At 35.5% G+C, this 14,008-nt stretch overlaps 1 protein-coding gene across 2 annotated transcripts in view; it reads left to right on the top strand.

Moving 5' to 3' along the window:
• The first annotated feature begins 4,816 nt into the window (after nt 1-4,816).
• Nucleotides 4,817-14,008, top strand: part of tram1 (translocation associated membrane protein 1) — a 30,984-nt gene continuing 21,792 nt past the window's right edge. The window contains exon 1 of one of the 2 annotated variants that reach the window (XM_061921871.1): nt 4,817-5,127. In XM_061921871.1, the coding sequence (XP_061777855.1) occupies nt 5,005-5,127 (123 nt within the window). In that variant the 5' untranslated portion in view covers nt 4,817-5,004. The remainder of the gene's footprint in view (nt 5,128-14,008) is intronic. The other variant, XM_061921870.1, reaches the window with a different exon arrangement.

The raw sequence follows: 14,008 nt of genomic DNA, 5'->3' as shown, positions 1-14,008 counted from the left end.
TTATGCAGAGTAAATTTAAAAGTGATGACCACTACGGCAATTAATTCAAGCAATTAACGCCTGCACATATTCTGATATTTAATTATATATATAATTTGTTTGTTGACATATACTCCTGCTTTTGTTCATTTGTTACTGATATCCATATTTTCTGATCTTTATCGTCGTTTCCTTGTTCGTTTTTTATTCTGGCCTTCCGTCTAATGAGGCAAAGGTAGACACATGAGTCATCTTAAGTGTGAACAGGTTCAGTACAGGAAGTCAAATAATTCTCAGTAATTGCAGAGACAAATAGAAGGGGCAAGATTAAATACGATAGGGCTTCTCGCTACTCCTATTCGAACATGTCCAATTGTGCAAATGTAACTATTTGATGTTCTTTAGTTAGTAACCATATTAAGAGTATGAACTAAATAAATAACACCATTAAAATCATCATTATCTTGTTTATCAATACAACTTGTCCACATAGATATGCTAGAGCCTATCCCAGATGACTTGAGGCGAGATATATTTTTGTAAATTAATTTTAGTCATATTTAGTCATACATTACTCGTAAGTTGTACTGTTTGTCCTCATTGGAGTCACAGCAAGCGAGAGCTTATCACAGCAGACTTCGGGCATAAATCAGGATGCACCTTTGACTGATGTTCAGTTCAGTTCAAAACAATAAATAGGTGTACACTATATAACTTGTGTGTAATTTGATAGAAGAAAATTTTAAACTTTAATAGGTGTCCAGTTATCGAAGCAGATTAAAATGTCTCCGTGTCTCCGTTTCAACAAAGTATTATTTTATTCTGGGAAATATTTGATCATTTTGTATAGGTAATAATCATGTTTATAATATATTTCAGACTATAGTCAGTGTCACTATTATGTCCAAATTAGGGGTGTTGTGATCAGGATTCTATGCCACCGATTCCGATACCAATCATACATGAGTGAGGTCGGCTGATCCAATACCGATATCAATCACATGAATTTACTGGTGTGTTAAATGTTTACATTTATTTATGGTGAGTGCTATTGACAGTGTAACAATGTCAACACAATATTTGAACTAGTTTCTTATTCTCTTTTATTACATACAAGAAAGTCAATTATACACAATGACTAAAATGCAAAAACTAAAAAATCTAAATTTTTTTTGTTTTTCACCCTTAAAGTCTTAGTGTCCAAATAATTATTCCCCGAGTTTGTAAAAATTAACAAAATCAACAAAAGAATGATTTTCAGAAAATAAAAAGCATTGACGCGATCTATCGATTATATAATGATACTATCGATTATATACTGATACTACCCTTGCTTTCGACGCCACCAATTTATGGATCATTCCTTCTTCCTCCTGACTGACAATGCTGACACACCAACACACCAACAGTTGTTGTTATGTTATCCTCTCTGTAGACTCTTATTAATCTACCTCAGGCCTGGGCAATTATTTTGACTCGGGGGCCACATTTTGAGAAAAAATGTGTCTGGGAGCCGATATATCTATTTTTAGGAACACTAATACAAAACCTCACAATAATGTCTGATTGAATGCTAAAAACGTTATGACAGACCGCCTTAAAAAACATAATGGAATTTTAAATTTTTCTATGTGCGATAAAACACTGAATATTGACTAAATATGAACATCAAACCCCCTTTCGATCAACATATTTTACAATCAAAAGAAATGCTACAAAAATGCTACAAACAGTGAAATATGAACGCGAAGGGTACAAAATAAATTCACCTACAATCTGATATATCACTAAGCTTTAGAACTTTGTTGTGAAAAATCTCCTTCCGCGTCTGTGGAAACGCTTCCCACCCACACTGTTTGGTGCCTCGTCTGAGCTGCTGCAACGTAGATCAGTGGTCCCCAACCACCGATTTGTACCGGGCCGCACAAGAAATAAAAAAAAAATAATAATAATTATATATATATATATATATATTTTTTTTTTTTTTCTTTTTTTTAATTCTTATTATTAAATCAACATAAAAAACACAATATATACATTATATATCAATATGGATCAATACAGTCTGGGGATACAGTCCATAAGCACACATGATTGTATTTATTTGTGGAAAAAAAACAAAAAAAAGTTGGACACTATCGGAATATCGGATATTGGCAAAAAAGCCATTATCGGACATCTCTAATTTTTATGTTATTATGTCTTGAGCGCCCTTCCAATTCGTCTATTTTAGCTGCCGATTTCTCATTGCTCTTCTGCGTTTCAGTCAGTTTTTGTTCGAGCGCTTCAATGCGGCGCTCGTGTTCGGAACCTTGCTGCTCCATGTCCCCCAATCTGTTGGTCAATGCCGTCTGCTTGCTTGTAAGGGCCTCAAGCTTTTCCTCAAGCATGTCAAAATGTTTGTTCATTGACTCGAGTATTTTATCCAGCAACTTCTCCAAAGTTGACGCCATCTCAGCGCTAGCCTCAAGCTTGTTTACAGCCACAGGTGACTGATTGCTTCCCTCTTCGTGGTCTTGGGCCTAATTGTTGTTATCTATGTTTTGACAGTATTACTCACCCAGAGTGATAGGCATGCATATAGTTGGCCTAGCGTTGTCAGTTTGAATTATTATTTTTTTTTTTTAAAAAGCTGAATTTTTTTACATTTGGCAGTTTTCGCCGGAGATCCTGCAGAGGCAAACTACTGCGTGTGCATCTTAGCCACACCCCCACAAATGCAGTGTATTTACTGTAATGGAGGTGATTATTATTCCACACTGTTTATGGAGACACCTAATTAGCTGCTAGCCACTTGTCAGCCGGGGGAGTGAAAATAATGTCAGCAGTAGGATAGACATTAAAAGGTATTAATCGGCAATGGCACTCACATAGTTTTTCACGTAAATCACATCCCTTTTTTCACATTCATAATCCAAATGAAACTTTTTTTTGTTTACCATTTCTATTTTGTTACAATGTATACATTCAAAAAATAGGTGGCAAATAGATTCATCAAATAGGTTATGAAAAGTACATAGCGGATCAACATTATGGATGAATCTTCTCAAAACGCTTTCACATGGTAGGGTTGTACGGTATAACAAGTATTTGTTCAATGGTACTAAATGAATTTTAAAAAAAAAAGTGTATACCGTATTTCCTTGAATTGCCGCCGGAGCACTAATTAATTTAAAACCTCTTCTCACTCCTGCGCTTACCAAAAGCATGCGGTAAAAGTAAGCATGCGCTAAATGTTTTAAAACCTCTTCTCACTCCGGCACTTACCAAAGGTATGCAGTAAAAAATTGAGTGTGATGTAAGCTTGGACCTTAAATCCTACTGAATAGCTCTTAATCTTCTTCCCTTTATGCGATTTCAAATTACCGGTATTGAAATCAGCCTCTTCCATTTTGAAAATGATGACAGGGGAAGTGTCACTCGTGACATCACGAGCTTGACCAGGCGGTAATACTAAGCATGCTCTAATTATTTTGGGAAGCGAGTTTCACCCGGCAGTAATTGAAGGCAGGCGCATACTATGTACCCTGCGGCAATTCAAGGAAATACTGTATACACATACCGGTATAAAATTATATATATATATATATATATATATATATATATATATATATATATATATATATATATATATATATATATATATATATATATATATATATATATATATATTAGGGCTGTGAATCTTTGGGTGTCCCATGATTCGATTCAATATCGATTCTTGGGGTCACGATTAGATAATATATTGATTTTTTCGATTCTATTCTCGATTCAAAAACGATTTTTTTCCCGATTCAAAAGGATTCTGTATTCATTCAATACATAGGATTTCAGCAGGATCTACCCCAGTCTGCTGACATGCTAGCAGAGTAGTAGATTTTTGTAAAAAGCTTTTATAATTGTAAAGGACAATGTTTTATCAACTGATTGCAATAATGTAAATTTGTTTTAACTATTAAACAAACCAAAAATATGACTTATTTTATCTTTTTGAAAATATTGGACACAGTGTGTTGTCAAGCTTATGAGATGCGATGCAAGTGTAAGCCACTGTAACACTTTTTTTTTAATTTTTATAAATGTCTAATGATAATGTCAATGAGATTTTTAATCACTGCTATGCTGCAATTATAACTAATATTGATAGTGTTGTTGATGATATAAATTTTTGTTTCAATACTTTTGGTTTGTTCTGTGTTATGTTTGTGTCTTCTCTCAATTGCTGCTTATTGCAGTTCTGAGTGTTGCTGGGTCAGGTTTGGTTTTGGAATTGGATTGCATTGTTATGGTATTGCTGTGTAGTGGTTTGTTGGATTGATTAAAAAAAAATATCGATTTTTTAAAAATTAGAATCGATTCTGAATCGCACAACATAAACGATTCGATTCGTATTCGAATCGATTTTTTCCCACACCCTTAATATATATATATATATATATATATATATATATATATATATATATATATATATATATATATATATATATATATATATATAAGAATACTTGAAAATATATACAGCCCGTACCCCACCTTCCGAAATCGATAGTCTCAAGGTCGGCAAGTGGGCTCGCCACTGTTAAAAGGTGTGCATTCCAGTTTATATTTTTAAAAACAACATTCATTTTTTATTTTGAAATAACTGAAGCTTTATATTGGGAGATGTTCCTTAAATATTGCAAACATTTTCTACTTTCAACTCCCTTTATTTCACCGTTTTTTCCCAAAGGAAAACAAAACAAAAAAAAAACATGCAAGTATACCCCCCAACCTGCAGATGGCGCCAGATTCGGCCAGCGGTTTCCTGTATCCCCGCGAAGCTTGTTGTCTCGAACGCGGCGCTCCACTCTTCCGTGGACCCTCCCACCCCGCACAGGAGTCAGGAGTGACACGCCATTTAATCGCCGCCTGGCCCTGCTGGTGCTGCTCGGTAACAGAAGGGGAACCTAAAAACCATAGAAGACGGAATTGAGCCGAAAAGAAACAATTCACAGTCGCCCAGAAGTAGCAGCGAATCGCGCCAACATGGGGATCCGCAAGAAGAGCAACAAGAACCCGCCGGTGATGAGCCATGAGTTTGTGATCCAGAACCACGCAGATATTGTTTCCTGCGTTGCTATGGTGTTCCTGCTCGGCTTGATGTTCGAGGTAAATGCAATATTCATGTCAAATGGCTGCAAATGTGTGGAGAGGAGCAAACATAACGCCGCTGTCTTTCGCCAGCCAGCTAGCTGCCTCTCTTTTCTTCGCGCTACTTCCTCCTTACAAAGTTCCCACGATGAGCACCGCAACCGTCTTCTATATAAAAATAAAAACGACACAAAAAAGTCACTTAATTAAAAAAAAGCGTTTTTAATTCAAGCCGCCATTACTACTTTCCCTCCGGTTTCGCTTCACACTGGCATCAAATCCTCAACAGGCGCCAGAAAAGTTTAAAGTTAAAGCCCACTCAGCATTATGAGATAAAATTAAAAAAAAGCGACGTTTGAATGCAACTTTTCATTTTAATTATTGATTGAGCAACAGCCGGTTTGGTTTGCGTGTAACATTGGATGTGTTACGTGGCATTCTGAGGAGGGCAGTCATTCGTCTGACGCCGCACGAACCCCAACTTTTTTTCCCCCTTTTTTTTTTTTCCTTTGCTCAATATAAACAAGAAGCTACATTTCTCTATGCAATCACCAATATATAACATATCAACACCTACATAGTTTAAAATAATTTCCAAAATATAATTTCTGTGAAGCGACGATGTCTGTCCGGGTAGAGATCAACTTCCTGTTTTTTTTTTTTTTTAAAGTAAAGTACCGTAAACCAGTGTTTCTCAAATGGGGGTACTTGAAGGTATGCCAAGGGGTACGTGAGATATTTTAAAAATATTCAAAAATCCTTTCTAAATATATTTATTGAATAATACTTCAACAAAATATGAATGTAAGTTCACAAACTGTAAAAACAAGTACAACAATGCAATATTCAGCGTTGACAGCTAGATTTTTTTTTGGACATGTTCCATAAATATTGATGTTAAAGATTTCCTTTTTGTCTTATTTATTTATATATTTTTTATTATTTTTTATTTTTCATGAAAAAGGGAGGGTTTTTGGGTTGGTACAATAATTGTAAGTGTATCTTGTGTTTTTTATGTTGATTTAATAAAATATATATATATATTTTTTATTTTATTTATTTATTTTTTTAATTAAAAAAAATGTGTAAAAAAATAATTCTGCGGCCCGGTGGTTGGGGACCACTGCTCTAGAATATGTCATCGTGTCTGCTTTTGCACCATGCTATCTGCATGCCGGCCGGCCACATGTCTTGGTCACATGTCATGTGCGGCTGTTGTCAACTCACGTGAGAGACTGCAAGGCATAGTTGGTCAACAGCCATACAGGTTACACTGAGGGTTGTGATATAAACAACTATAACACTCTTACTATTATGCGCCACACTGTGAACCCACATCAAACAAGAATAACGAACACATTTCGGGAGAACATCCACACTGTAACACAACATAAACAACAAAACAAATACCCGGAATCCCATGCATCCCTAACTCTTACGGGCGGTGTCGGGCTACGTTATACACCCCCACTAAGACCAAACCCAGCGCACGAAGGGGGGGGCGGGGTTTGGTGGTAGTGGGGGGCGTATAATGTAGCACAGAAGAGTTAGGGATTATTGGGATTCTGTGTATTTGTTCTGTTGTGTTTATGTTGTGTTACGGTGTGGATGTTCTCCTGAAATGTGTTTGTCATTCTTGTTTGGTGTGGGTTCACAGTGTGGCGCATATTAGTAAAGATGTTAAAGTTGTTTAAACGGGCACTCTCAGTGTGACCCGTATGGCTGTTGAACAAGTATGCCTTGCAGTCACTTACATGTGTCTGCAGAAGCCACATACAACATGTGACTGGGTTGGCAAGCCTTATGTAACGGTTGTAGAGAGCATCAAATGCAGTGCCATCAGCCCATCACAGCACATCCTTATTATTGTTGATTGGGTGAAAATCAGCAGACTTTCGAGAGAACAGTTAAAAATTGGGAGGATTGTAAAGTGTGAGTCTCCCAGAAAAACTGGGAGGGTTGGCAAGTGTGATGTTGTCAAGCGGCATTCATATAAAACTCCCAAAAAAACTGTGAGGGTTGGCAAGTGTGATGTTGTCAAGCAGCATTCATATAAAACTCGGGCCGCACTAACATTAAATTTTCATAATAAGGTGCGGGCTGCGTGTCTGAGACCCCCGGTTTATACAGTACATAGCACAAAGCAAAAAAAACAACTTTGTACGCAGTGTTACTTCATTTTAAATTTCAAAATACTTTCGTGGCTCCCATTGTTTTCTTTGTTTTGTGAAACGGGTCAAAATAGCTCATTGAGTGGTAAAGGTTGCCGACCCCTGCACTAGATAGAGCCCGTACACCAATAGTTTGAAAATCACTGCTCTTGAGAAGAAGTTTGGGAAGCGTTTTAACAAAGTGGAGGGCTTTTATGAAAAATAACCCATTAGTAACTGAAAAACATTCACATAAAAACTAAACATTTTTGCAGCACAAAGGTTTGGGACAGGTTTCGGGAGATTTTGACACCGTGGGGGAGTGCTTATAAGTAATAAATTAATAATATTAAGACTAATGGACAAAAAAATTGCAGATCAGACAGTTGGGATAAGTTTGGGGAGATTTAAAAACGGCGGGGGTCCGTGTTTTAAATAACACATTAGTAAAGATCGGCGGGGCGCAGTAGGAGAGTGGCCGTGCGCAACCTGAGGGTCCCTGGTTCAATCCCCACCTAGTACCAACCTTGTCATGTCCGTTGTGTCCTGAGCCAGACACTTCACCCTTGCTCCTGATGGGTGCTGGTTAGCGCCTTGCATGGCAGCTCCGTCCATCAGTGTGTGAATGTGTGTGCTAATGTGGAAGTAGTGTCTAAGCGCTTTGAGTACCTTGAAGGTAGAAAAGCGCTATACAAGTACAACCCATTTGTCATTTGTTTATTTATTTAGACAACAAAATGTTGCAGCGCAAACAAATACAACAGGTTTGGGGAGGTTTTTACAAGGTGGGGTGGCTGGTTATAAATAATAAGTTAGTAACAAAAGAACTAACAGACAATAAAATTGCAGCAAAACTGTTTGGGGACAAGTTTGGAGAGATTTTACGAGGTGGTGGGGCTGGTTATTAACAAGACGTTAACATAAAAACTAATAGTTACGGCAACAACATTTTGCAGCACAAATGCATGGGGACAAGTTTGAAGAATTGTTTTCAAGGTGGGGGTGGTTATAAATTGTAACAAGTCAATAACAAAAACTATAATAGTAAGACAACTTTTTGCAGTACAAACGAATGGGACACTTTCAGGGAGATTTTGACGAGGCTTTGTGGGCTGTTTATGAATAATATTTTATCAATTTCTAGCACAAACATTTGGAACATGTTTGAGGTTTTTTTAAAAGGTGGGAGGTTTGTTATAAGTGATGACATGCTTGTAACATTAAAAAACTATAATAGACATTTTGCAGCACAAACATAGCACAAACAAATGGGACATGGTGGGGGCGGGAGGGAGGCTGGTTTTAAATGATAACACGTTATAAGAACTTTAGTAGACAAAAACATCAGCACTAACAAACGGGTTCTGGTTATAAATAATATGCATGTAAATAACATTGAACTGTTTCTACACATAGACAAAAACAATTTACAGCACAAAAAAAAGTTCTAAATGAGTCCACCGGATGTAGAAATAGCAATTATTTGTATCTTTGTAGATGATGCTACATATGTACAAAATAAACCACATGTTAGTACATCAGTCGAGGAAAATGATCAAACTACATAAATAACATCCTGTAATTTGATTTTGATATTATTTTTTTGTCTTGATAGATTTGAAAATTAACGCCAATGAATTGACTGGTGAACATTATCACGTCATTTATTCAGAAAGTATAAATAATGACAAAAAAAGTTAGAAAACTATTAACCCCAACATGTAAGTGTAAAAAAAAAACATTGTAATTTGTACAATTTCAGAATGTGCTTGTTCTATTTTTAAATGAAGAAAACAATCTGAAGGTGTCTTTATTTTTAAGTTATCGTGCTGTGATTTTACCAGTCCTGCCCACTTGGGAGTAGATGTTTCTCCATGTGGCCCTCGAATGATTGATTTATTAGTTAATTGTACAGTACAGTACATATTCTGTACAATTGACTACTAAATGGTAACACCCGAATAAGTTTTTCAACTTGGTTAAGTCGGGGTTCACGTAAATCAATTCATGGTAAAGATCTAAAATTATTTTGACACCCCTGACCTAAGAAAACACTTTGCTCTCCATGTAGCCCAATACTGTAATGAGCAATATTAATATACAGTCGCGACGTATGCCTAAGTATTCATTCAAACAAGACAGGGGGTTTATTTAACAAATACATTCAATGTTTTTGGCCACTGTAACATTACACACAATGCACAAACATAATCAACAGTGATACTCAACATACAGTGTGTATTTACAGACTTGTTTTTTGGTGTACCACTAGATAGAGCCCGTACACCACTAGTTTGCCACCTATATAAATTAAAATCATTTCCAAAACATAATTTCTGTAAAGCAACAATGTGCATCTGGGTAAAGATCAACTTCCTGTTTTTTGTTTTTAAGTAAAGTACCGTAAATGCGCCACAATGACACTTTTCCCTTACTTTCTTTTCACTCTTATAATTTCCTTCCCATTATTTTCCTACTTCATATAGAATAATCTAATTCTCAAACTTTTTAACCAAGTACCACTTAAGAAAACACTTGGCTCTCCATGTACCACAATAATGACCAACATTAGAATACAGTAGCGATGTAGGCCCAAGTATTCATTAAAACAAGACAGGGCGTTTATTTAACAAATATATTCAATATTTTTGGACACTGTAACATTACACACAATGCACAAACATAATATACAGTGGTACTTCACAAACAGTGCATATTTACAGACTTGTTTTTTTTGTACACCATTAGTTTGAGAATCACTGATCTCGACAAGAAGTTTGGGAAACGTTTTGAGAAGGTGAGGGCTGGTTAGGAATAATAAAACATTAATAACTGAAAAAAATTCACATAAAAACAAAATATTTTTGCAAAACAAACGTTTGGGACAGATTTGGAGGGATTTTGACAAGATGGGGAGGCTGGTTACAAGTAATAAGACATTAACAGCCTAAAAACTATAATATAGTAAAAAAAAATAGCAGCATAAATGTTTGATGCACAATTGATAATATGTTTCACCAAGTACCACCTAAGAAAACACTTTGCTCTCCATGTACCACCATAATGACCGTTAGAATAGAGTAGTGACGTAGGCCTAAGTATTCATTAAAACAAGACAGGGGGTTTATTTAACAAATATTTTCAATGTTTTTGGCCCCTGTAGCATTACTCACAATGCACAAACATAATCAACAGTGACACGCCACATACAGTGCATATTTACAGACTTGTTTTGTGGTGTTCCACTAGATAGAGCCCGTACACCACTAGTTTTAGAATCACTGCTCTAGACGTTTGGGAAACGTTTTGACAAGGAGGAGGCCTTGTATGAAAAATAACACATTAATAACTGAAAAACATTCACATAAAATCAAAATATTTTTGCAGCACAAACGTTTGGGACAGGTTGGAGGAGATTTTGACAAGGTGGGGGAGTGGTTATAAGTAACACATGAATAATATTAAGACTAATGGACAAAAAGAATAAGTTTGGGGAGTTTTAAATAACACATTGCTAACATAGAAACTATGATATTTAGACAACACAATGTTGCAGCACAAACAAATAGGACAAGTTTGGGGAGGTTTTTACAAGTTGGGGTGGCTGGTTATAAATAAGTTAGTAACAAAAAACTAACAGACAATTATATTGCAGCAAAACTGTTTGGGGACAAGTTTGGAGAGATCTTACGATATGGTGGGGTTGGTTATTAATAACACGTTAACATAAAAACTAATAGTTACGGCAACCACATTTTGCAGTACAAATGCATGGGGACAAGTTTGGAGAATTGTTTTCAAGGTGGGGGAGTGGTTATAAATAGTAACAAGTCAATAACATAAAAACTATAATAGTTAGACAACATTTTGCAGTAAAAACAAATGGGACACTTTCGGGGAGATTTGGATGAGGCAGTGTGGGCTGGTTATGAATAATATTTTATCAATTTCCAGCACAAACATTTTGGACATGTTTTTGGAGGTTTTTGAAAGATGGGGCGCTTGTTATAAGTGATAACACACTTATAACATTAAAAAACTGATAGACAACATTTTGCAGCACAAACAAATGGAACAAGGTGGGGGGGCTGGTTTTAAATAACACGTAAATATAAGAACTTTATTAGACAAAAATAGCAACACTAACAAATGGGTGCTGGTTATAAATAATAAGCATGTTAATAACATTAAACTGGTAATAGACAACATAGACAAAAACAATTTACAGCACAAAAAAATGGAGACAGGTTTGAAGAAATTTGGGGAAGGTGGGTGACGTCACTTGTCAAATAATGTATTTTAGAATAATTTAAAAACTTTAACAACGCAAACAATTTTTTCACGCCACAGTTGCAGCACAAACTGAAAGCAGTTATTTCATTATTTGCAAAGATTTGCAACTTCACCCGGGTATTTTAATACAGTCAAAAGTGATCATTGTAACGACAAGAAAGCATGCTGAGACTTGCCATCCCTCCAAAATTGCCCTTCACTACCGACATCTCATCTGAAGTTACAAATCTCCCAGATTTTGCTGTGCTATGTAGCTTTTGACCAAATCTTAAAGGATAACGAGGAGGTGGTCCATCAACAATCACTTTATTAAAACAAACAACCACAGTGTACATACAAAGCATCCCCCTCACCCGTAGTTTTCCCACTCTGTTATCCCCTGCTCACCAGTCGAGATGCATGCACGGACACTCAGACTGTCGGTAAAATAGAATTCCTCAGGCGGGAACGAATGTACATGACTACGGACATTTTCACAAACGTACTTTTTCTCCACACCAGTGTTTAAAAAAAAAAAAAAGTCCATCATCACAAGTGGAATTCAAAAATAACAATTTTAGCCCAACTGTGTGATTGTTTTTGATACCCTTGATTAAGTTAATTAACTATTTCAGCGTTAATTTTGACAAAAGTTTTTAATTTAACTTTAGTTAGTCTTCCAACAAAAATGTATTCTATTTTTAGTCAAATTTTATTAATCTAAATTGATTTAGTTTTGGTCAACGAAAGTACATCACCTTTTAGTAAGCTAAAATTACAGTGAATTTAGTCGACTAAAATATAAACTATAAAATATAAGGCCTATTTAAAGTTAATTTGTAAGCACTTTTATTTAAACTCTGTAAAGCATTTGTTTTCAGGGGTGATATAGTTTTAGTTCAACGGGTCAATGCCAATAAATATCTTTCAGGCACTTTCTCTATTTTTTATGCTGCTTCGCCGGCAAAGCAGGTATGTTGTGAATCGCAGTAACGATGCATGCCTTCGTCATAATTTGTTTCTGAGGCGGGAGAACCAGAAGCAGCACACAGACATTTGGTGTGGAAATGTTCCTCCATCCATCCATTTTCTACCGCTTGTGCATTTTGGTGTTGCAGGGAGGCTGGAACCTTTCATTTGTTAATAAATGTCCGCCTCAAATGGATAAATAGGTAAATATAAAACACTGCATCAATTTCCACTTTTTGCTGCTCGTGTGACATTAAAAGTTGACATTCCTTCAGATTTACAATTAAATAAACGATTCCTTGAGGCAAATGAATTTACTTACGGTAAGATTATCTTTAATTTACAGTTGTGTGGTTGTCATAATTGATAACTCACCTGCTGATGGCATCATATAGCATGAAATTAAATGTGTCCTCTTCAATTTCTCCTAGGTCTAGACATATTACAATGTGGAACATGTTAAATCCATACAACTTCCGACCCCTCTTTCGTATGTACCTTGTAAAGAGCTGTGATTGGATATATTTCCAACTTGTCCCCACTCATCTACAGGACGAATTTAAATATGATTGGATTTCGTTTCTGTCAACATTTTCAACTCGTTTTTATTCGTTGACTAAAATGTTGACTAATTTTGTTATTGTCTTGTTTTCTTCAGGGACAAATAGGTTGTTGACAAATATTATTGGTCAATGAAATTTCCACTGCGGCCATTACATCAATATTACAATTTTTTTGGAATATATTTAGCTTTCCTAATTTTCTGTTTAATTTTCTGGGCCGCGTTTAAATTGGGGCTGCAGTTATCGATTATTTTAGTAATAGACTAATCTATAAATGTATTTGTTTGTTGAATCAGATTAAACACTCTTTATTGCCTCATAGTATAATTTAGGGAAAATAGTTTACATGAAATATATTTTTTTTTGCTTGCCGAATTTTTATAGTTGTTTTCGTAAATTCACATCATCAACATTGAAATTGCACTTTTAACATAAAATCATAAAAATCATTTTAAACATCAATCTCCGCTGTTCATGTGTGCGCTATGGGACTATGCGGGAACTATGTCCGCTTATTAAGTTTTGGGCACTCTATGCAGTCCAGAATTGTATCATTTTATATTTTCATAACAATTAATTGAAGCAACAGGATATATCATATTTTCCAAACTTTAGAGTTCAGCAAACATTAGAAAGTAAATAGGCTGTATATATATATATATATATATATATATATATATATATGTATACATTCATAGATAGATTTTTTAAATATGTATGTTGTGAAATTTGTTATTTACACTGAGATTTTATACATTTTTATTTACATACCTGAATTGTTTACAAACAGCTGATCAAATAAAGTCATTGTGATGGACCCACCAGCTCTCCAATCAGCTAAGCATTTTGGACATTAATGCCGTAAGTGGTAAAAAAAAAAAGGAATTTCAACTACAATGCTCTCCAGTTTTACTCGAGGACTGTAAATGTATCTGTGGTTGGGCA

The sequence above is a fragment of the Nerophis ophidion genome, linkage group LG15 (genome assembly GCF_033978795.1).
Source record: "Nerophis ophidion isolate RoL-2023_Sa linkage group LG15, RoL_Noph_v1.0, whole genome shotgun sequence".
In the NCBI taxonomy this organism is placed as follows: domain Eukaryota; kingdom Metazoa; phylum Chordata; class Actinopteri; order Syngnathiformes; family Syngnathidae; genus Nerophis; species Nerophis ophidion.
This window is presented reverse-complemented; position numbering and strand designations above follow the sequence as displayed.